At 49.6% G+C, this 21,052-nt stretch overlaps 1 protein-coding gene across 4 annotated transcripts in view; it reads right to left on the bottom strand.

Annotated features, from left to right (window-relative positions):
* Positions 1 to 1,149: 1,149 nt before the first annotated feature.
* TRAF2 (TNF receptor associated factor 2) overlaps positions 1,150 to 21,052 on the bottom strand; it is a 50,555-nt gene continuing 30,652 nt past the window's right edge. For all 4 annotated transcript variants that reach the window (XM_073314136.2, XM_073314137.2, XM_073314135.2 and 1 more), the window contains 5 exons: positions 18,640 to 18,714; positions 16,620 to 16,979; positions 14,878 to 15,055; positions 11,220 to 11,368; positions 1,150 to 10,032 (listed from right to left, as the gene is read on the bottom strand). In XM_073314136.2, coding sequence (XP_073170237.1) covers positions 9,814 to 10,032; positions 11,220 to 11,368; positions 14,878 to 15,055; positions 16,620 to 16,979; positions 18,640 to 18,714 — 981 coding nt within the window. In that variant the 3' untranslated portion in view covers positions 1,150 to 9,813. The remainder of the gene's footprint in view (positions 10,033 to 11,219; positions 11,369 to 14,877; positions 15,056 to 16,619; positions 16,980 to 18,639; positions 18,715 to 21,052) is intronic.

Raw genomic sequence — 21,052 nt, 5'->3', positions numbered from 1 at the left:
CACCCCCATCTCCCCACCTGCAGTTCACATACCAGGTCTGTCTTGTCACTAGCAGCAACAACTGCCCCAGAGAGCAGGGAGTTTGTGTCTGCAAATGGTTTGGAAAACATGGATACTTCCCTTGGAGCTGTTTGATCATTAAGAAAACTAAATTCACTCCCCCGTGTGGGGATTTTTTAAATAGCTGGGAGATTGTGTGAACCCTTCTCCTGCTTGCTGCATTGGGCTTAGTGCTGGCTCCACACTGCCTGGGCACGGCAAGGTGGTCTGTTTGTTCAGACATTCTGCTCTTCGCTGCAGAGTGGCTTTCTACTACACAGGATCCAAGCTCGAATCGTCAGACGGCCTCATCTTTAGATGAGGTACAAGCCCATGTTTGTAACTGCCCAAAACAACCCCCTCTAGCCAAGAACTCTAGTACAGAGGCAATACGCTAGGTGGGCCTGTCCTTAGGATCCAGCAAGGACTTGAACATTGCACTGCTGACTGGGGCAGTGCCTGGAATAAGGAGAGACCCTCCTGACCCCCCACTGAGTCACAAAGTGTGGGTGAGTGGCCTAGGTGCCATCTGCCCATTCAGCATAGAGAGAGGCCCACCTTAGACCAGCACAGTAGGCAGGGAGCTGAACCGGGGTCTCCCATATCCCAGCTGTGTCCTAACCAGGGCCTGAATGGTTAAAGTGGGCCATGATTGCTGCTGCTGTTCACGTAGCCAAGCCCCTCAGCATGCCATTTACCCTGGGCTGTGGGGCTTAGGCGGCAGCTAGGCATCTGGCTGCCTAGAGAGAGCCAACAGGGCCCAGGCCCCAACCTAGCAACTTTAAGCACTGAGTGAGTTTAAGCTTCTACAGCTTTTTGTGGGAGTTTCATAGATGGCTGTGGAGCCCAAATGGGGATTTAGGTACCATGGGTGGAGCTTGGTGTCAGTGGCCAATGTTAGGCTGGGGGGTGATGTGTGGAGGGCTGGAGAAATGAGCACGGTTGTGGGAGCTGAAAGTAGTATGCTGAGGCGCTGGGAGTCTGAGCTGTGTTCTTGCCACAGCCCCATGATGGTGATGGCTGCCTGTTTTCCCTTCCCTGAAATGGGGCAATACATGTATTTCACATAGGCCATGAGTGGCTGCTGGGGCAGTGCCAATGAGCCATGACTCACAGGGACAGGTTTTTTCTTTTGAACAAAAGTTTACAGACTGGTGGGGCTTTAGGCAGGTAAGCCCCTTTCTTCCCAGTCCCACATGCACATGTTGCAAAGTAAACTTGCCAGGGTAGGGCCTGCATCTGAACAGCTCTCGGCACCTCCAGGACCCAGTATATGCTACCACAGTAAGGGGGTGGGGGGGAGGGTTATTTGTCCTGTTCTTTAGCGAAGGGAAGGGAAGGGAAGGGGGCCATGGCACACAAGGGGTCCCGCTTTCAAAGCCTCCAGCCCATCAGTTTCACAGGAACGGTTTCTAGTTCCCATTCTTGATGGTGCTGCATGTTGTCCCATTACTGTCCAACCTTCCCTTATGATACAATACTTTATTAATGGTCTCACTCATACAACAGCACAGAGGACACTTCATTTCACATTTAGAGCCTGTGCTGTTTGGACACATCCATGAAAGGCTGGAGCCTAGTGCTGGTTCTAGAGAAGGTGTTGCAAAGCTGCTAATGGAGGAAATATTGGTATGGCTAAGCTAGCACACCGCAATCACCAAGCAGCTCAGGCCCCTGGAAGATTCATCAGCTACATCAAACTAAAGACATTTCCACAAGTGCCAAACACCCACACTGAGTTCTGAACACAGTCATGCCTCAAAGGAGACACTCTGCAGAAGTAAAACCCCATCTGGGGGTGAGGAAATGCTATGATAATGAAGCCACTTCTGTATATGGCTGTGTAAAAAATGGAAGTGTGGGGCAACCTTAAAGCCAGGCCTCATTCCTGCTAGCTGTTTACACTGCTGCTGGCTGTTGGAAAGCAGTGTGCCCATCCTTGGGTGCGCTGCAAAGAGCTGTGTTAGCATCTCCAGGCGGAGAGCTCCCGCTCTGTCTACATAGTGCTAGTGCAGCTAAACAGGAGGACCCACACTTTTAAAGCCCCTCTCACCAAACTTGTTCCTTCATCATAAGGCCGCCTCCTCTTACCCTCAGCCACTCACGGGCTGCCTGCAGGTGGCCTGGTTTCAGAGCTGCAAGAGCTCGGCCCCTGAGCTCCTCACACAGGAGCCTGGCCTACTGCACTTCTGTTTGATTAACTGTGGGTATGATTTGTTTGCTTTTGACTTTTGCTCCTGAGCAACCCTACCACAACAAGCCCTCAGCACTGATTTCTCTCCCCCGTGACTGGTGTACTAGCCTAAGGTTTCTTTCCCTCACAGGCTTGTGGGTAAAGAGGCTTGAATTTTACAAGAATCCTCCCCTGCATGGCTTAGCAAAAGACTCCTGGATTAAGTTTAGAAGCATGAGCAACAAGGGTGATGTCGTGGTGAGAGTCTGCTATAGACCACCGGACCAGGGGGAATGAGGTGGATGAGGCTTTCTTCCGGCAACTCACGGAAGTTAGTAGATCACATGCCCTGGTTCTCATGGGAGACTTCAATCACCCTGATATCTGCTGGGAGAGCAATACAGCGGTGCACAGACAATCCAGGAAGTTTTTGGAAAATGTAGGGGACAATTTCCTGGTGCTAGTGCTGGAGGAACCAACTAGAGGCAGAGCTCTTCATGACCTGCTGCTCACAATCTGGGAAGAATTAGTAGGGGAAGCAAAAGTGGATGGGAACCTGGGAGGTAGTGACCATGAGATGGTCGAGTTCAGGATCCTGACACAAGGAAGAAAGTAGAGCAGCAGAATACGGACCCTAGACTTCAGAAAAGCAGACACTGACTCCCTCAGAGAACTGATGGGCAGGATCCCCTGGGAGAATAACATGAGGGGGAAAGGAGTCCAGGAGAGCTGGCTGTATTTTAAAGAATCCCTATTGAGGTTACAGGGACAAACCATCCCAATGTGTAGAAAGAATAGTAAATATGGCAGGCGACCAGCTTGGCTAAACAGTGAAATCCTTGCTGATCTTAAACACAAAAAAGAAGCTTACAAGAAGTGGAAGATTGGACAAATGACCAGGGAAGAGTATAAAAATATTGCTCGGGGATGCAGGAGTGAAATCAGGAAGGCCAAATCACACCTGGAGTTGCAGCTAGCAAGAGATGTTAAGAGTAACAAGAAGGGTTTCTTCAGGTATGTTAACAAGAAGAAAGTCAAGGAAAGTGTGGGCCCCTTACTGAATGATGGAGGCAACTTAGTGACAGAGGATGTGGAAAAAGCTAATGTACTCAGTGCTTTTTTTGCCTCTGTCTTCACAAACAAGGTCAGTTCCCAGACTCCTGCACTGGGCAGCACAGCATGGGGAGAAGGTGACCAGCCCTCTGTGGAGAAAGAAGTGGTTCGGGACTATTTAGAAAAGCTGGACGAGCACAAGTCCATGGGCCCAGATGCGCTGCATCCGAGAGTGCTAAAGGAGTTGGCAGATGTGATTGCAGAGTCATTGGCCATTATCTTTGAAAACTCATGGCAATCGGGGGAAGTCCCGGACGACTGGAAAAAGGCTATTATAGTGCCCATCTTTAAAAAAGGGAAGGAGGAGGATCCTGGGAACTACAGGCCAGTCAGCCTGAACTCAGTCCCTGGAAAAATCATGTAGCGGGTCCTCAAGGAATCAATTCTGAAGCACTTAGAGGAGAGGAAAGTGATCAGGAACAGTCAGCATGGATTCACCAAGGGAAAGTCATGCCCGACTAATCTAATTGCCTTCTATGATGAGATAACTGGCTCTGCGGATGAGGGGAAAGCAGTGGATGTGTTGTTCCTTGACTTTAGCAAAGCTTTTGACGCGGTCTCCCACAGTATTCTTGCCAGCAAGTTCAAGAAGTATGGGCTGGATGAACAGACTACACGGTGGATAGAAAGTTGGCTAGATTGTTGGGCTCAACAGGTAGTGATCAATGGCTCCATGTCTAGTTGGCAGCCGGTATCAAGTGGAGCGACCCAAGGACGGTCAGTCCTAGGGCCGGTTTTGTTCAATATCTTCATTAATGATCTGGAGGATGGTGTGGATTGCACCCTCAGCAAGTTTGTAGATGACACTAAACTGGGAGGAGAGGTAGATACGCTGGAGGGTAGGCATAGGATACAGAGGGCCCTAGACAAATTAGAGGATTGGGGCAAAAGAAATCTGAGGAGGTTCAACAAGGACAAGTGCAGAGTCCTGCACTTAGGACGGAAGAATCCCATGCACCACTACAGACTAGGGACCGAATGGCTCGGCAGCAGTTCTGCGGAAAAGGACCTAGGGGTTACAGTAGACGAGAAGCTGGATATGAGTCAACTGCATGCCGTTGTTGCCAAGAAGGCCAATGGCATTTTGGGATGTATAAGTAGGAGCATTGCCAGCAGATCGAGGGACGTGATCATTCCCCTCTATTTGGCATTGGTGAGATCTCATCTGGAGTACTGTATCCAGTTTTGGGCCCCACACTACAAGAAGGATGTGGAAAAATTGGAAAACGTCCAGCAAAGGGCAACAAAAATGATTAGGGGACTGGAACACATGACTTCTGAGGAGAGGCTGAGGGAACTGGGATTGTTTAGTCTGCGGAAGAGAAGAATGAGGAGGGATTTGATAGCTGCTTTCAACTACCTGAAAGGGGGTTCCAAAGAGGATGGATCTAGACTGTTCTCAGTGGTAGCAGATGACAGAACAAGGAGTAATGGTCTCAAGTTGCAGTGGGGGAGGTTTAGGTTGGATATTAAGATAAACTTTTTCACTAGGAGGGTGGTGAAATACTGGAATGCGTTACCTAGGGAGGCGGTGGAATCTCCTTCCTTTGAAGTTTTTAAGGTCAGGCTTGACAAAGCCCTGGCTGGGATGATTTAGTTGGGGATTGGTGCTGCTTTGAGCAGGGGGTTGGACTAGATGACCTCCCGAGGTCCCTTCCAACCCTGATATTCTATGACGATATGGTGATATGGTGCTGGCCAGGCAGATTTGCTAGTGTCTTTCAAGGCAGTTGTGTGAAATGGACAGCTGGAGCTGTGATACAGCTATCCCATTACTGACTGGACTCAGAGGGGAGGTTGTATGAGGCTAGGATCACAGGCCATCACTGGTCTGTTTCCCAGCTAAGAAGCAGGTATCCACAGCTGGCTCAGTGAAATACACATACAGCACATTTCAAGCTGGTAATTCTCAGTGCATCCATGCACAAAACAGCACCACGGCAGGAGCTTCAGTACAAGTCTCAGCTACCTTCCGCCTGCCTCGTCCATGCGTACTTTACATCCTCTGAACAGCAGCACTGGGGAGGGAACAGCTATGCCTCCATTGGCTTTCCAGCCCCCACCTTTTCACAAAGTGGGTGCTGCATGGCACAGGTGCCATTTAGCTTCTCAAGCACTCTGGAATTTTGTGGACACAGACCTTGCTGCAGCTGAATGCATCATAGCCACCAGCAGGGGGAAGCCAATCAATTCCACTGACAGTAATTGAAGGGAGGCAGTAAGCTGAAATAATTGGGGGGTGGGGGGAGGGTAGGCAGTCCTGCATGGAAAAGCCATCAACCTTAGCACAGCTGGTAAGCGATGGGGTGGGACTCTCAGCCCTCTAGAGAACAACATGAAAAGCAGGAAATCTTTCAAGTGACTTCCTCAGAAACTAGGACCCCTTCTCTCCCCCTCCACTCTGCCGTGCTTAAACAGGCAGCAGCCCAACTGTGCCCTCAGCTGGAACAGGCTTGCTCATGCAATAGGACCCTCTTCCAGGAGATGGATATAACAGGTGGTTCCTTCTGTGCCAGAGCCGGGCTCCTCTGGTCAATATTACAGCCTGGATGGAACCAGGGGGTCTTCTCCAGCATGGGAGCACTGGGGCTCTAGCAGGAAGCCAGAGCAGGCTTTTGGGTGAATTTATACTAGGAGGGAAGGTGCAGCAGTGACAGCGCAAGCATCCCCCAACACCTCATGTGTCACACAGGGATCAACGGGGCCACTAACAGCATCCAGGCCTGTGCAGCAGGGCGCAATCGCTTGCTGGAGCCACCACACTTTGCACAAAATGTGGTCTAACAAGCACAGCAGCAGCCATTTGCTGCACAGCAGGGGAGTCTGGATGCTGCTCTCTTTGGAGTCCTCTCCCCTCACTGTTTAGGATAGCAGCTCCTGGGGGCAGGGGCCCAGCACGATGTGGAACAGGGCTGTTTCTGCAGTGCCAGTCCCAGCCATCCTAGGGAGGCTTTGAACCTTGGCAAAAAACTCATCCCAACACCTCTCCACAGGGAGGGAGAGCCAGAGAGCTCCAGCACAGCACCTTGGTCTCTCCTGCCACAAGCCCTATATAGAGCTGGCTTTGGGTTCCACCCCAGCCACCAGACTGAATCTTGGACAGAACCCACAGCAGATGCCAATATACAGTATGTGCCAGAGATGCCTTTCAAACCTCGGGGTCCCTGCTAGGGCTTTAGGCCAGAAATCTCCACTTGTCCCCTTACTGCCTGACTGCTCAACCCCCCAAAGGCAGCTGTACTCTAAATCCCCAGAGCTTGCAGTGGAGGGACAAGCCCAGCAGTGACACTGATGTTTCTCAAAAAGCAGGCCCCGGCCACTGAAGACAAAGCTAATACTTCCCAAAGCAGGGGAGAGCTCACCTCCCACTACCTTCTGCTGCAGCAGTTTAACTCTGCCATGGCCTTGTCAGTGGACCCTCCCAGGGCTGGAGGACGGTAGTATCAAGAGTCAGGCTGGCCCCTGCGAACAGCCAATCAGCTGCTCAGTCTACAGGAATGTGTGGTCTCCAGCCTCCTCAGGTAGGGAAAGCACTCTTAGCAAGTGCCCAAAGGCTCAGGAGAGTCACTGCAAGGGGGATTTGGAGAGTGCACGTAACAGAAAACAGGCTCCTGGCATAAAGGGGAACAGGCTGGAGAAACAGCTAGTTCCTGAGGGGTTGGGCCCCATCTGGGCACAGTGTTCTGAAACTGAACAGCCCCCAGGCCTGTTGCCACTGGGCATGCAGCAGCACTGCCTCAGGGCAGGGAACAGTGGCTGGAGTCAATGTAGGGCTGGGAGAGCAGAGAGACCCAGACAGCTTGCTGTGGAGTACTGTACAGACTGGAAGCCTGGGGCAGTGCAGGCACTCAGACCCCAGCCTGCTCCAGTGACCCTCCAGTATCTAGAAGTTGGTCTTTAAACTGAGCTGATTTAATTCCCTTTGACTCCCATGGAGCAGCTGTTTTACATCTGTTTATTGGCAGCTGGAGATCATGGAATTGGCACCTCTTTGGATGGGGAGTTCTGCATACAGATAATCCTTCCCCTGCCCCCATCCCTAGAGAACCAGCCACTGCTCCTGGCCCAGAAATGAGAGATGTGTAAATAACGGCTCAATAATAGTGGCCTCTCAGCTGGGGAGCAGTGCAGTGCTGGAGACCCCTGCTGGCTTACTTCTCTGTGGGCACGAGCCAATATGCACCCCTTTAGTCCTGGCAGAAGCTTCCCGTCACCCTAGCCTAGAATCAAAACTCATCTCCACTGACTGATTTCTGACCTCAGCTGAGGTGTCAGGAAGGGCTGGGAGGCGTATGGGGCCAAGTGGACCGAAGCAGGCAGCTGCCTACGCTTGAGTGGTGGCCTACAGTGAGACAGCCTGTCACTGGTCCAAGCTAGGACAGCGTGAAGGCAGAAGTGTCTCAGCTCTGTAGACCAAGTGGGGAACACACAATTTCTCTCTTTAGAGGACACATCAGCGGGGCTATGGCCTTCCTCCACGGAGAGGGCCACAATCTCACAACCCTGGATTCCCTTGCATTTGCTAACTGGTGATCGTTCCACAGAGAATTCCTTCCCCTGCACACAGGCAGCGGATCACTGATGCTAACTGGAAGTGGGGCTGTTGCTCTCTGGGGGCTCCAGCCAACCACCGGGAGCACCTCTGACATGGGCAGCAAGGCCAGCCTCTTTGCCTGTCCTCCAGGCCAGAAGAGCAGGGGAAGGGTTGGACAGGGCTGGGACAACACCTGAAGGATGGTTCAAAAAACAGCTAGCTGGGTGCTTTGGCCAAAGAGAACCTGAAGGTTTGTATTGGTGGGAGAAAACAGGACCCATGGGGAGAGGAGACAGAAAACCACAAATAAGGCTCTGAAGTGACTAATGGCCACTCTGGAGTTACAGGTGACCACCACAGAGTAACTCTGAGGGGCCAATTAGCCACAATGGCAACACACTGAGGGGGACCCATTCTCCACGAAATAGAAAAACAACTGGGGCCACAGTGCAAGGAACTCAGGGAGGGAAGAGTACACAGGGAAAGCCCTAAGACAGTTTCTAACCAAGCAGTTGCAGACTGGCTGGCTGGAGAGAGCACACTGAGCTGGCCAGGCTGCTCTGGAGAGCGTGACCGCGAAGGAAGCCACCAGTCAGTGCTACTGAAAAGCTACACACAGCAATCAGGGCTGCAGTGGCTGTTAGTCCCCCAGCCTTGTAAACAACTAACCCCCCTTGACAGAGTGAAGAGCCCAAGAGTTCACATTCAAGATCTCCTGCCGCCTGGGGGAGGACACTCGGTGGGGGACCAACGACTCCAGGAGAGGGAACACCAGAAGGGGCCTGCCTGCAAAGGCAAATGGAGAGATGCGCTAAGAGCCAGGATGAGAGTGGTGGGGAAAGGAGCTAATGAGCTCACCCCAGGAATGAGGGTTTAGCTGAGGGTGTGCTAACCAGCTCACACACGGGGTACCAAGGCTGTCCTGCCCTAAGCCCAGCTCCCGGCGTTAACCATTAACAGGCAACAAATTAGATTCCAAGGCACCTCTCTGACTGGTCAAGAGCCGCTCCAGAGAGTTACAAGACTCATCTGTTTGGTCGTTAAAAACACAAGCTATGCCAAAGGCACCTGGAGCACCAGAGCAGTAGGTTCTATAGGACACCTACACTGAAAGAAAGGAGGAAAATATTCCGCAGGTGCTGTCCTCCCTCACTCTACACTTCCCCTCCCATCAGATCACTTACAGATAAAACCCAGGCAGGGGTTTGGGTCTCTGACATGGACACTGGGAACAGCTTCCTCTTGCCCTACCAACATATGGCCCCACTCAAAGTGCCTCTGCAGCTATGTCTGCCAAAGAGAGGCCAGTGAGACTCTGCTAAACGGCTTCCCTCTCCCGGAGAGCTAACAGCTATCTCTGCCGTGCCAAGCCCACATACCTCCTCTGCCTGCTCCTAGGCCACGTCTTCCCTCACACCCTCATGTCAAAGATCAAACCAACCAGCAACACAGAATTACAGAACCTTTAAGCAAAAACACCAGAGAGAAACCAGCTCCCTCTAACACGGAGCTCTCCTAGGAGAATGAGAGGGCCTGGCCAAAGGGAGATGTGCAGTGATGCTCTGGGCAAGCTGAATGCCTGTTCCATTGTAGGAGTTGTGCATTAAACAAGTACATAAGAGCTGCCTTTGTTTTAGCTTGAAACCTGGGTGCAGGGAGCCCTGGTAGCTGATTCCTGCAGGGGATCATCCAGTCCCCATTGATCATGGATCAAACTCAAACTAACTTCAACACAAGCCTCTTCTCAAGGAAGATCTGCACTACAGCAGCTGGTGTTTTGACACCAAGGGAGGGTTCCCATCAGACACTGCATTTCCACTCAGCGGAGCAGGTCCCTTCAGGGACGGGGCCAGGTCTGGACTTTGCCCCTGCTTTGGGGCATGCTGAGGGTACAGCACAGGGCGAGCCCTGGTCGGCTAGCACTGTGCTCAGTGCTCCTGGTGGGGAGGAGGCTTTAGAGGCCTGTGAGATCTACGATGGCTTTAATAAAGATGGCGTCGTCACGCACGTAAGAGTTCTTGGCCTCCATCTTGGAGACTGGGCAGAAGAGTGGGCAGCCACTGGCAACGTTCATCTCGGTGACGGGTCGCTGGAAGGACGACGACGTCACATCGGGTCGGAAAGCGTCGATAATGTGCTCCCGGTTATTCTGATCCAGCAGCATCAGGGTCACCTAGAGGTGAATACAAAAGAGAAAGAGCATGAAGCAATATAGCAAACATGCAGCCCCCTGTCTGTGACTCCCATTCATTTTAACCTTTGGAAAGCTGCAGACACACACACAACCTTACGCATTCATGTAGCGGCAAGCTGGGGTAATACCTGCGTTCAGGCTCAATTCCAAGCCCCAGCAAGATCTACACCCTGCAAGAAGGCTCCCTGCTTTCTCCCAGTCTCTGCTGTGCCACAAGGGAAATTCTACACTTGGTTCAGAGGGACTGACAACTAGGGACTTTGCTAAATTCAATCCGAAAATGAAGTCCGCGCAGCAGCCCGGGTAGCCAGCAGCTGCAGATTTTGATATTCAATTTGATCCTGTCCCATCGCATGCATGTCCCTTTGAGATAAGCAAGGCACATCACACTGCTCCAATGGGTCGTTTCAAGCACCGCATCAGTTTATACCTGGTTCTTATTTTTAAAGTTTTCTTCACAACTGCCAAGGTTTAGAAATTTAATTTAGAAAATAAAGATGACAGTTCAGATTAAGGGAGCACAATTCAGGGTCCCTAAATATCGGAGAACACAGAACGTGGTTACTATGAAAGTTCTGCTCATTCTCCAAACACATCCCACTCCTGACTGTATCTTTGTCCCTCTTCCCCTTCCCCTCTCCTCTGGGCCTCTCTTGTAGTACTCTGGGCTTTCATCATGACAGGAGCCTGCATTGAAGAGCTCCCCCAAAGGCAGTAATCCTCAAACTGTGGGTCGGGACCCCATTTTAATGGAGTCGCCAGGGCTGGCTTAGACTTGCTGGGTTCTGGGGTGGAAACTGAAGCCTGAGCCCCACCACCTCGGGTCAAAGCCGAAGCCCGAGGGCTTCAGCCCTGGACAGTGGGCCTCAGGTTACAGCCCCACCTCCCACCTCTCAGGGTGGCAGGGCTTGGGTCTCCCCTCCTGGGGTCATATAGTAATTTTTGTTGTCAGAAGGGGGTTGTGGTGCAATAAAGTTTGAGAACCTCTGGCCTAGTGTCAACGATTGCATTCTCTGCCTCTGCTTGCTGGAGTGCCAGCTCTCTGGTGTCTAGGAGAGCAGGCATCTGAGGGGCCGAGTGGGGCTAAAGCCAAGGGAAATACATCAAGAGGCCTGGCAGGCCTTTCAGGCACCAGGACTGGTTCTGCACTAACTCCCAGCACCTACCTTCTGATTGAAGGGCCATCGCAGAAGTGCATCGTTGGGTCCTTTCATCACCACAAAGAACAGAGACAAGTGGGTCCCACGTCCAGTGCCGTCCCCATTTAGGTACACACGCAGGCACATCCTATAGCCATATTTGCTTGTGTAGAAAGCTAAGTGATGCAAAACATTGAGAATAAACAGGGGTGCAGAACAAGGGTTAGGGCAGCAGGGGAGCCCAGATGGTTCCCAAACAGTTTCAACTGTCTATTGACTTTGGCTTTTGAAGCGTAAGTAGGAGCAGCTCCCTGAGCTGGGGTCCCACAGGAGCAGCTCCATTGGGTGCAGATAAAGGGGGTTAATAAATGATGGCACATGTATTTAAAAGCACCCAAGACACTGGGGACCCAGTACATGAGGCACTAGGCCCAGTTAACATGCGTCCACTGTTACAAGACAAGAACAAGGAGTTTGCTGACCTTTAAAGGATTTCCCTCCACTCTTCTGCTGCCCTGCAGAGACAACTCCACTCTGACAGATGGAGCTGGAGCCTATACCTGCTTAGGAAACAATCCCACTGCTGCCTATGTTCCAGTGACAGGGCCAGTCACACCTGTGCAACCCTGTTAAAGGGAACAAGGCTGAACAAGTGTCACTGAGGGCCTAGTCTGGCCTACTCCCCTTCATTACTAGCAATGAGTGTACAAGCAGGAAAGAACCCAAACTGTGTTTGAGATCTCAGGCTGGCAGACAGAACACTCGCTCAGGCATCTTTCTACTTGTAAACTAACTACCATTGACCTGGAGTCTGGGGCTCAGATACTGAGCCCCACCGTGCCAGGAACACTCAAGTTACTTTAAAACAGTGCAGAGGTGTAGTTTTACATTCAGCCACCGCCTTTTGTTCCCTCTTTCTTTAAGCTATGCATCTCCTTTTCCACAAGGAAGGGGACAGCACACTGCGCGTAGCTGCGGCTATATTGCACAGTGTGCCTTTGAAGGAGTCATGCAGGGAACAGCCCGTTCATAACGATGCACCAATGTGGATACACCAGCGTGCTAACGCTGGCAGAATGTGAGGGGAATGGGTAGCTTGTGTGCACATGGAGGGTAATACGATCAGGCCCGTCTCTAAGGGACTGGGTGCACTGTTCTGACGGGATGCACAGGGGCAGTGTGGTCCAGTGGGTCAGACACCGAGCTGGGACTTAGGAGAGCTGGCTGCTACTGTTGGCTCTGGCACTGACAAGTCACTTCATCTCTGTTCCCCACTGCTCCGTCTGTCGGTGCAGACTGTAAGCTCCTGGGGACAAAGCCTGTCACTTCCACTATGGAGCTGTGCAGTACTCGGCACAATGGGGCCTGAGCTCAGCTGGGGCCTCCACGCATTACTGAGATGTTCATAATTCAAAAACAAACTGAGGGAAGAAGGGGAAGGACAGCTGAGCAAAGTACGAGGCAAGCTCAGGTGAAGACAGACCAACCAGCAAAGTACCGGAGATATGTATGCTAGAAATCTGCACCAAGTGTCCATTTAGCTCAGTAAGGAAAACTACGCACCTACAAGGCAATTTTTAACCAATCCTAACCTCTGTTTCTCTGCCTCATTTCTGCATTGCTAAAGCAACATCAGGACTGCAGCTTCCTGCCTGGTGGTGGGTCTAAGTAACATGCAGGAAACACAAACCTTTGAACTCAGGGCCTGGCAGGTAAGTTTTTCCTTCCCCATAAACATTCTCTTCTCAAGTGTTTTTCCATGAAAAAACCTCTCTCTCTCTTTCATTTCCAGTCCCTTTCAAACCAAGCACAACACATTGCTTTTCTGTGGGCCTTGGGGCTTGAACAAAAAGAAACCCAAACCCTGTTTGTAACAGGATCCACAAATGTCTATGCTCCCTTTGTTGCAGCAATTTAAAAAAAAAACACTGTTCCCACAGCTGTGAGATCATCCTGGCTCATTAATAAAGATGTGACACAGGATGTACGAATTAATATCTTATATAAAAAGAAAAGGAGTACTTGTGGCACCTTAGAGACTAACCAATTTATTTGAGCATAAGCTTTTGTGAACTACAGCTCACTTCATCGGGTGCATACTGTGGAAAACACAGAAGATGTTCTTATACATACAAACCATGAAAAAATGGGTGTTTACCACTACAAAAGGTTTTCTCTCCCCCCACCGCACTCTCTTGCTGGTAACAGCTTATCTAAAGTGTGGCGGGAGAGAAAACCTTTTGTAGTGGTAAACACCCATTTTTTCATGGGTTGTATGTATAAGAACATCTTCTGTGTTTTCCACAGTATGCATCCGATGAAGTGAAGTCTCTAAGATGCCACAAGTACTCCTTTTCTTTTTGCGAATACAGACTAACACAGCTGTTACTCTGAAATATCTTATAGAGCATCTCCCTCCAAAGTGTTTCCTACTAAAATGCAGCTACTTCTGGGGAAGAGTACAGGCATCAGCCAGCATATAGCATGTTACACAAGAAGGGAAGTGGGGGTGAGAGAGGAGACATTTAGGCCAAGGAAACTGGGTCAGACCCCTCCAGGGCTGTATGAGTTTAGTGCCCAGAGAGCAGACAGGATGTAAGATGTTCAGGTCTCATCTCAAAGGCGCACACCAAATGGCGTGGAACTCAGTGCGTCTGCTTCGGAAATACAAAGGGCAGAGTTGACCCTGCTAGAACGTGGAGTCTAGGGGGTTTCAAGGCTGATCACTGTTTTTAAGAGGAAGCCTTACTAGATCAAACACAGTTATGGGAAAGCTTCAGTTCCACTGAAAAACTGGAGAAAAGGGATTTTCCAAGGGGCAAAAATGTTTTTGATAGAGAATAAAAAAGTCCCCATACAATATAAAAATAACCACAACTGGTGATGTAAAACAGTTCTTTAGATTGTCTGTTTAAACTAGTCTGTCTCTGGCTTATGTGCAATTCCAAGGACTGGCTGCTTTAAAAAGGAATCGTCCTGCTGCTTTAGAAACAGAGCTGTTCCTGTCGGCACAGACACAGATTCCATAACCCTCGCTAGGGCACTAGCAACGCCGGGGCTCATTTAGTACTGAGCCCCTCCAAAGAGATGGGGTCGGGAGTGCTGGGATGCTGCTGCTTTAGCAAGTTCACAGCTCAAGCAAGACCAACACGGGTAGTGATCTGCAGACTCTCTTTAGAAGACCTGGAATGCTGCATGGCTGGGGTGAGCATGCTGACTATCTGAAGAGCAGGCAGCTGCGCAAGCCTCGCTGGAGATATGCATGTTTCTCAATCCCTGTGCAGTAACACAGTTTAGTCTTTGGACACACTGTATATTGTCATGTTATGCTCTAGGTACCTCGATTCCTTCCCTTGCTTACCAGCTCCCTGATGGCCCTAATTTTGGTTGTGCTGTGTAAAAAGGGCTATTATTGCCGGACTATTTCCGGGCCTAAGAGGGCTATATTTCCTGATGGGAAAGAAAAGTCTTCTGTGTACAAGGAAAAAGGGATATCTTATAGCAATGCAATTTCACTTATCTCACTGTAACAAATCAGTCTCTAATGCATTCTTGGGGGTGAGGGAAAGAACTTGGGAGGAACAATCTCTGCATGCCACATGCCCCTTTCAACACTACTCAAATGACTGGGCACAGCTGGAGCATGGACAGCCTCACAGTATTTTGCTAATGTCTAGGTAACAACCTGGAGAGAAGATGGCAGGACAGCGGCCAGCTATCGCCTCCTGACGTTTTCTGGCAAAGTCTGAAATCTTCCAGATGAAAACGCCATCATAGGTGGAAGCTTCCATGTCACGGATCTTTTGCTCCATGTCAGCCATGGCCAGATCTTTCAGTCCAGTGCTCCTTTCCAGCTGCCGGACCTGATCAGTGGAATACACAGTGCACCTTGTTTAGAAATATAAGTTGGTAAGGGACCCAGGAAAGTCAAGGGATCCTGTGAACCTCATTCAGGCCTGATCTTTGGGGGGGAATGTTCTCCAGATGTGATGGTGGCCAGGAGAGGGAAGAAATCCACCACTATTGGCGAACTCACTAAAAATAATTTGAGATTGCCCTGCTGCTCTTGAGCAAACAGTTAACCAACACCTCTCTTCACTGCCAGAGCAGGGCACTTTCTAGCTGTGATGGCAGAATCCGGTCAATGAAGGATGAGACGGCCTAGAGCCAGACAAAGATTGCAGAGCATACTGTAAGGGATCAGTTTTGTACTGGTAGGAGGATGACCTACGTAACAGGTCTTTTCCTGCTCTAATGTGTATGCGGTTTTGAAATGGCATCTAGATCAGTGGTTCCTACACTTTAACAGCCCGCGAACCCCTTTCACTAAATTGTGAAATCTCGTGAACCCCCTCCTAAAAATGAATATTTCCAGGGATTTAAATTTAAATGTCCTCCGCACTCTGTGGGGCTCCTGCTGCTGGACCCCGTTGACCGCCCTGGTCAACTGAGCTCCACTGAGCTCAGGTAGCAGGTCCTGCTGACCACCAGGGCTCAGGCTGTCAGCCCCAACTGCCTGGCCCTGCTCTTCCTAGGGCTCGGGCTGCAGCCCCAAGCGCAGTGCTGGGGTTTGGGCTGCCGGCTCCCCCGCTCACGGGGGCAGGGCTCAGGCTGCCAGCCCCAACTGCCTTGCCCTGCTCTCCCTGGGGCTCAGGCTGTCTGCCCTGCAACTGGGTCCCACCTGCTGCCTCCAATGCCCGGGGTCCTCTGGCCGCCATGAGTGAAATTTTTCTGGTGAACCACCCGTAATGTTCTGCGAACCCCAGTTTGGGAACCACTGATCTAGATACTAGGGTGATGGACACCCTGAAAAAGTCTAAGACTTAGTCTACACTCAAAACTTGTGTAACTATGTCAGTTGGAGATGTGAATTTTTACCAATATAGTTATACCAGTATAACTTCTAGTGTGGACACATGTACACCAGTATAAAGATGCCTTATTAGCTTATTTTGGTTCCCAAAGCAGAATAAGCTTTGACAGTATAACTGCTTCCACACTAGTGTGGGGCAGGGGGAGGTTTGCTGCTTTAACTACGCTGGAACGTTTCAAGCAGAAAACCTTTCTAGAGTAGACAAGCTGAGGATGCAGGTAAGACTGCAGAAATTGAGGTTCTCCCACTATAAGGGTGAGGAGCTGACCAGGCTCAGGGGTCATTACAAATACAGGAGGGATCTTTCAACATCCAGAAAGCTGAAATGCTGCCTCCTCTGTATACCTCACAGGAGTACGTGTCCAGAGAGCTTTTTCTCAGAACATCTCAAATATACTCATAGCTTGGCTCCTGATAGCCGTGAGGTCATATCACAGACCCCTGCACACATTACATTTGCACTAAAGCTAAAAACTTTAATTACTGGGACAATTGATTTGAAAGATGTTCATAGAACACAAAGAATCAGAAGCCCAAAGCCAGAGGTTACAGACCTTGTTACTGAGCATTTCAATTTTCTCCTGATCCAGCCGATGTTGCCGACTATACGCCTCCACTGTCAGAGACACCCTTTCCACTTCCCGATTCAGCACACACACAATATTTTCAAATGTGATCGTCTTCCTCTCTAGGGCCTCGCACCTCCCCTGCAGCTCCAAGGACTCAGAGAGCTCTGATTCAGAGCACAGCGAATTGGTTGTTAAGAGCATGGAGTTGTCCTGCATTGACCCACGGGTTGGGTGGTGCTTTAAGTCTCCAGACTCAGCCTTGAGGCGGAGCACAAAGCCCAGCAACATATACAGATGCTCCCCCACACATTTGCTTTCGTGCTCCAGCAGCTTTTCATTTTCCACCTGCAGAAAAAGAAATACTCATTCCCATTTGCAGCAAGTTAGCTTCCCACTATGGCACGAGATCCACAGGACCGATTCATCCCCTCCGATTTACAACTGTAACTAACATAAGCAAAGGGTAATGCAACGAAAGACACAGTTACAAACTTGTTGTTCAACAGCAAGCAGGTTTTTTTTTTTTAAAAGGAAAATTCTAATCTTACACAATGACAGATGTTGAACATTCACCCCACTGTAGATATGATAAAGCTTTGCCCCCCTTCTATAGCACCTTCAGTCCAAGGATCCCTCAGAAGCACTTTACAAACAGTAGTGAATGAACCCTCTCGAAACCTCTGGGACGGGATGTATTACTATTATTATCCCCAAACTGCAAAGAGAGAAAGTGATTTGCCAAAGTGAGAACCCATGTCGGCTGATACCCTGTCCTGTGCTTTACCCATAAGCTCAGCCATCACACAGAATCAGGAGTCATTTATTTATAAAATCACATCTGTAATAACACCATCCTCCCAGCTACTCAGGAATTACATGAAAACCGTCTAAGACCTACTCTTTGGCATGTTCTGAATGGAGGTGTTTACTACTCTCCAAATTCTCACTGTCTGAAGAGTCCACACTACGAAAGACTGCCCCATCCCTCCCACACACACGCACCCGAGCATGGCTTACTCCTCAGGCATTACCAACCTCCTTTGGCACTTGCCTGCAGCAGTGTGCTATGGCATGCTACTGCATAGCTGAAAGTACCACTCAGCTAAATTGCTGCAGGCAGATGCCAAAAGCATTCCTCTGGGTTCTGGCTCCAACACCAAAAGGATCTAATAAACCAATCCTGGTCCTGATCCAGGAAGGTTTCTTTATTGCACTCAGGCTGATTTGTACTTTCAGCTCCTAAAGGCTGCTGGGCTGCCTGGTCTTGGATCTAGTGAGTTACAGACAGGCTGAAATTATTTGCAATTGTGTAGGGTCAACAGGAGGGTCGTGTGCAAACTGCTTGCAGGTTAGGGCCCAGAATGAAAAATGTGTCCTATTCCCAGGGAGATAAGCCTCATTGGGCAGAGCCTCACAGTCTTTAAAGGTAGATTATCACCGTGGTTTGGTATCCAGGAGCGGCAGTCTGACTTTAAGCACAGGGAGTTTGCTATTCACCGCCCGGGAGAGCTTACTGAACGGCTTCTCTTCCATTCCCCACAACACCCGGCTCCAGAGACAAGAGTGACTATTAGCCTTCATTGGCCAAGCTCAGAAGCCTGGACACACTTCCCCACAAAACAGTCTATAAGAAGATCCCTGAACCACGCTCCCAGGGAACAGGAGCGCCTGCTTTCTCTGAATATTAGCATTCTGCTATGAGGAATTTTTCTGCACTGAGGAAACAATCACTTCAAATCAATTAATTCTCTAGATACATCCAGCTCTGGATACTGGACAGAAAATCTTAGACATAAGTTGCGTTCCCACTGCTTAGCTAGAGCATCAGCAGCACTCAAATTTCAACCCCCCACCCCCACCATAGGCCAGCTACATTTCACTTCACTCCATCTAGAGCTCTGTGTGTGTGGATGCAAGATGAGCTGGGGCAACACTCAAGTTATACCAAAAACTAACACTGCAGTGAAGACAAGGCCCTAGACAAATATTAAGAAACTGGCCTTACCATCTCAGTGCAGCCGACAACGTGAAATCTGCAAGGCACTTTACATTTGCCACAAGTCTTCACATGGTCCTGAAACTACAGAAAAGGGAAAAACAACATGACAAATATAAGCCTAATTCTTCCATTTTACACACCCCAAGTAACTCCACGCCCTACACCCAAGACAAGACAGAAAAGTGAAGATGAACTAGAGGATAACTGACCCTTCTTTACTGATCATGACACAGTTGTGTTCCATGAAGCTGATCCAACAGTGCTTAAGGGCCAGAGAGTTGATTCACCCAATGGTATTGATCGGGCACTTCCTCTTTAGGTGCCCCAACAGCACAGGACACAATGCAGGGATTGGCAGGGCCCAGGGGGAGCAGGGATAATCCCACTTGCCACTTCTGCATTTGCTCCTTAGTGAAGATACAATTGACCATCGCCTGCATAATGAGATCTGTCTTCAGTGACTGTCCAAGGGAACAGACAAACATGGCAGCCTAGAATCTGGCCAAACAAAGCTGTACAGGAAGCTCTGGGATTACTTTGAAGTGGCCAGTTAAAACAAGATGCCACCTACTAAAGGTGGGGGCCTCATTGCAGCTCTCATCATAACTCAAACATTCCTTTGCAACTGAAATGAAGCTCCTTTAAAAAAAAAAAAAAAAAGGCTTCCCAGGAGCACATACAAAATGTGCCAGATCAATGGGGATTAGTGTGACCAATGACACACTCTTTCAAAGTGATGCCATATGGCAAGCCCATAAACTTTGTCAGGGGTGGAACAGCCATTTTGGACAGATGGACATTCATCCAACTTTGTGCAGGTTTCACAATCACGTAATTGAGCAAATAAAAAAGACAAGCCAACAAATGCAAGAAGGTTTCAAGAGTAAGAGTGACATTCCACCCTTAGCAGTCCTGCTGCTTCTTGCAAGCACTGCATGAAGCCATGGGAGTCCCAAAGCTTCCCCTCTCCCCCGCATATTTCCAGTTCACTCCTTTGGTGTAACTGTGCCTGCGGGCTGTTGGAGATGATGCACTGTATCAAATCCATGACTTTATACAATGATGGCTCCCAAGGCAGTGTGCTGAGATCACATCACAGCTTGATATTTTTATTTCCAGCTAAGCATAGAAGACCTAAGAACTAGGAGCATGCTCATGTTATTTCTTGTTTGAATCCCTACTGCAAACACTTTGCCACAAGCAGGTGCCCTCTTTCAGGGTCCACTAATCCTTTCATAGAATCATAGAATATCAGGGTTGGAAGGAACCTCAGGAGGTCATCTAGTCCAACCCCCTGCTCAAAGCAGGACCAACCACCAATTAAATCATCCCAGCCAGGGCTTTGTCAAGCCTGACCTTAAAAACTTCTAAGGAAGGAGATTCCACCACCTCCCTAGGTAACGCATTCCAGCGTTTCACCACCCTCCTAGTGAAAAAGTTTTTCCTAATATCCAACCTAAACCTCCCCCACTGCAATTTGAGACCATTACTCCTCGTTCTGTCATCTGCTACCACTGAGAACAGTCTAGAGCCATCCTCTTTAGAACTCCCTTTCAGGTAGTTGAAAGCAGCTATCAAATCCCCCCCCATTCTTCTTTTCCGTAGACTAAACATCCCCAGTTCCCTCAGCCTCTCCTCAGAAGTCATGTGTTCCAGTCCCCTAATTATTTTTGTTGCCCTCCGCTGGACTCTTCCCAATTTTTCCACATCCTTCTTATAGTGTGGGGCCCAAAACTGGACACAGTACTCCAGATGAGGCCTCACCAGTGTTGAATAGAGGGGAACAATCACGTCCCTCGATCTGCTGGCAATGCCCCTACTCATACATCCCAAAATGCCATTGGCCTTCTTGGCAACAAGGGCACACTGTTGACTCATATCCAACTTCTTGTCCACTGTAACCCCTAGGTCCTTTTCTGCAGAACTGCTGCCGAGCCATTTGGTCCCTAGTCTGTAGCTGTGCATTGGATTCTTCTGTCCTAAGTGCAGGACTCTGCACTTGTCCTTGTTGAACCTCATCAGATTTCTTTTGGCCCAATCCTCCAATTTGTCTAGGTCCCTCTGTATCCTATCCCTACCCTCCAGCGTATCTACCACTCCTCCCAGTTTAGTATCATCCGCAAATTTGCTGAGAGTGCAATCCACACCATCCTCCAGATCATTTATGAAGATATTGAACAAAACCGGCCCCAGGACTGACCCTTGGGTCGCTCCACTTGATACCGGCTGCCAACTAGACATGGAGCCATTGATCACTACCCGTTGAGCCCGACAATTTAGCCAGCTTTCTATCCACCTTATTGTCCATTCATCCAGCCCATACTTCTTTAACTTGCTGGCAAGAATACTGTGGGAGACCGTGTCAAAAGCTTTGCTAAAGTCAAGGAACAACATGTCCACTGCTTTCCCCTCATCCACA

The sequence above is a fragment of the Lepidochelys kempii genome, chromosome 16, assembly GCF_965140285.1.
Source record: "Lepidochelys kempii isolate rLepKem1 chromosome 16, rLepKem1.hap1, whole genome shotgun sequence".
Lineage (NCBI taxonomy): Eukaryota > Metazoa > Chordata > Testudines > Cheloniidae > Lepidochelys > Lepidochelys kempii.
The sequence above is the reverse complement of the archived record's forward strand: the minus strand, read 5'-3'. Positions and strand labels throughout refer to the sequence as shown.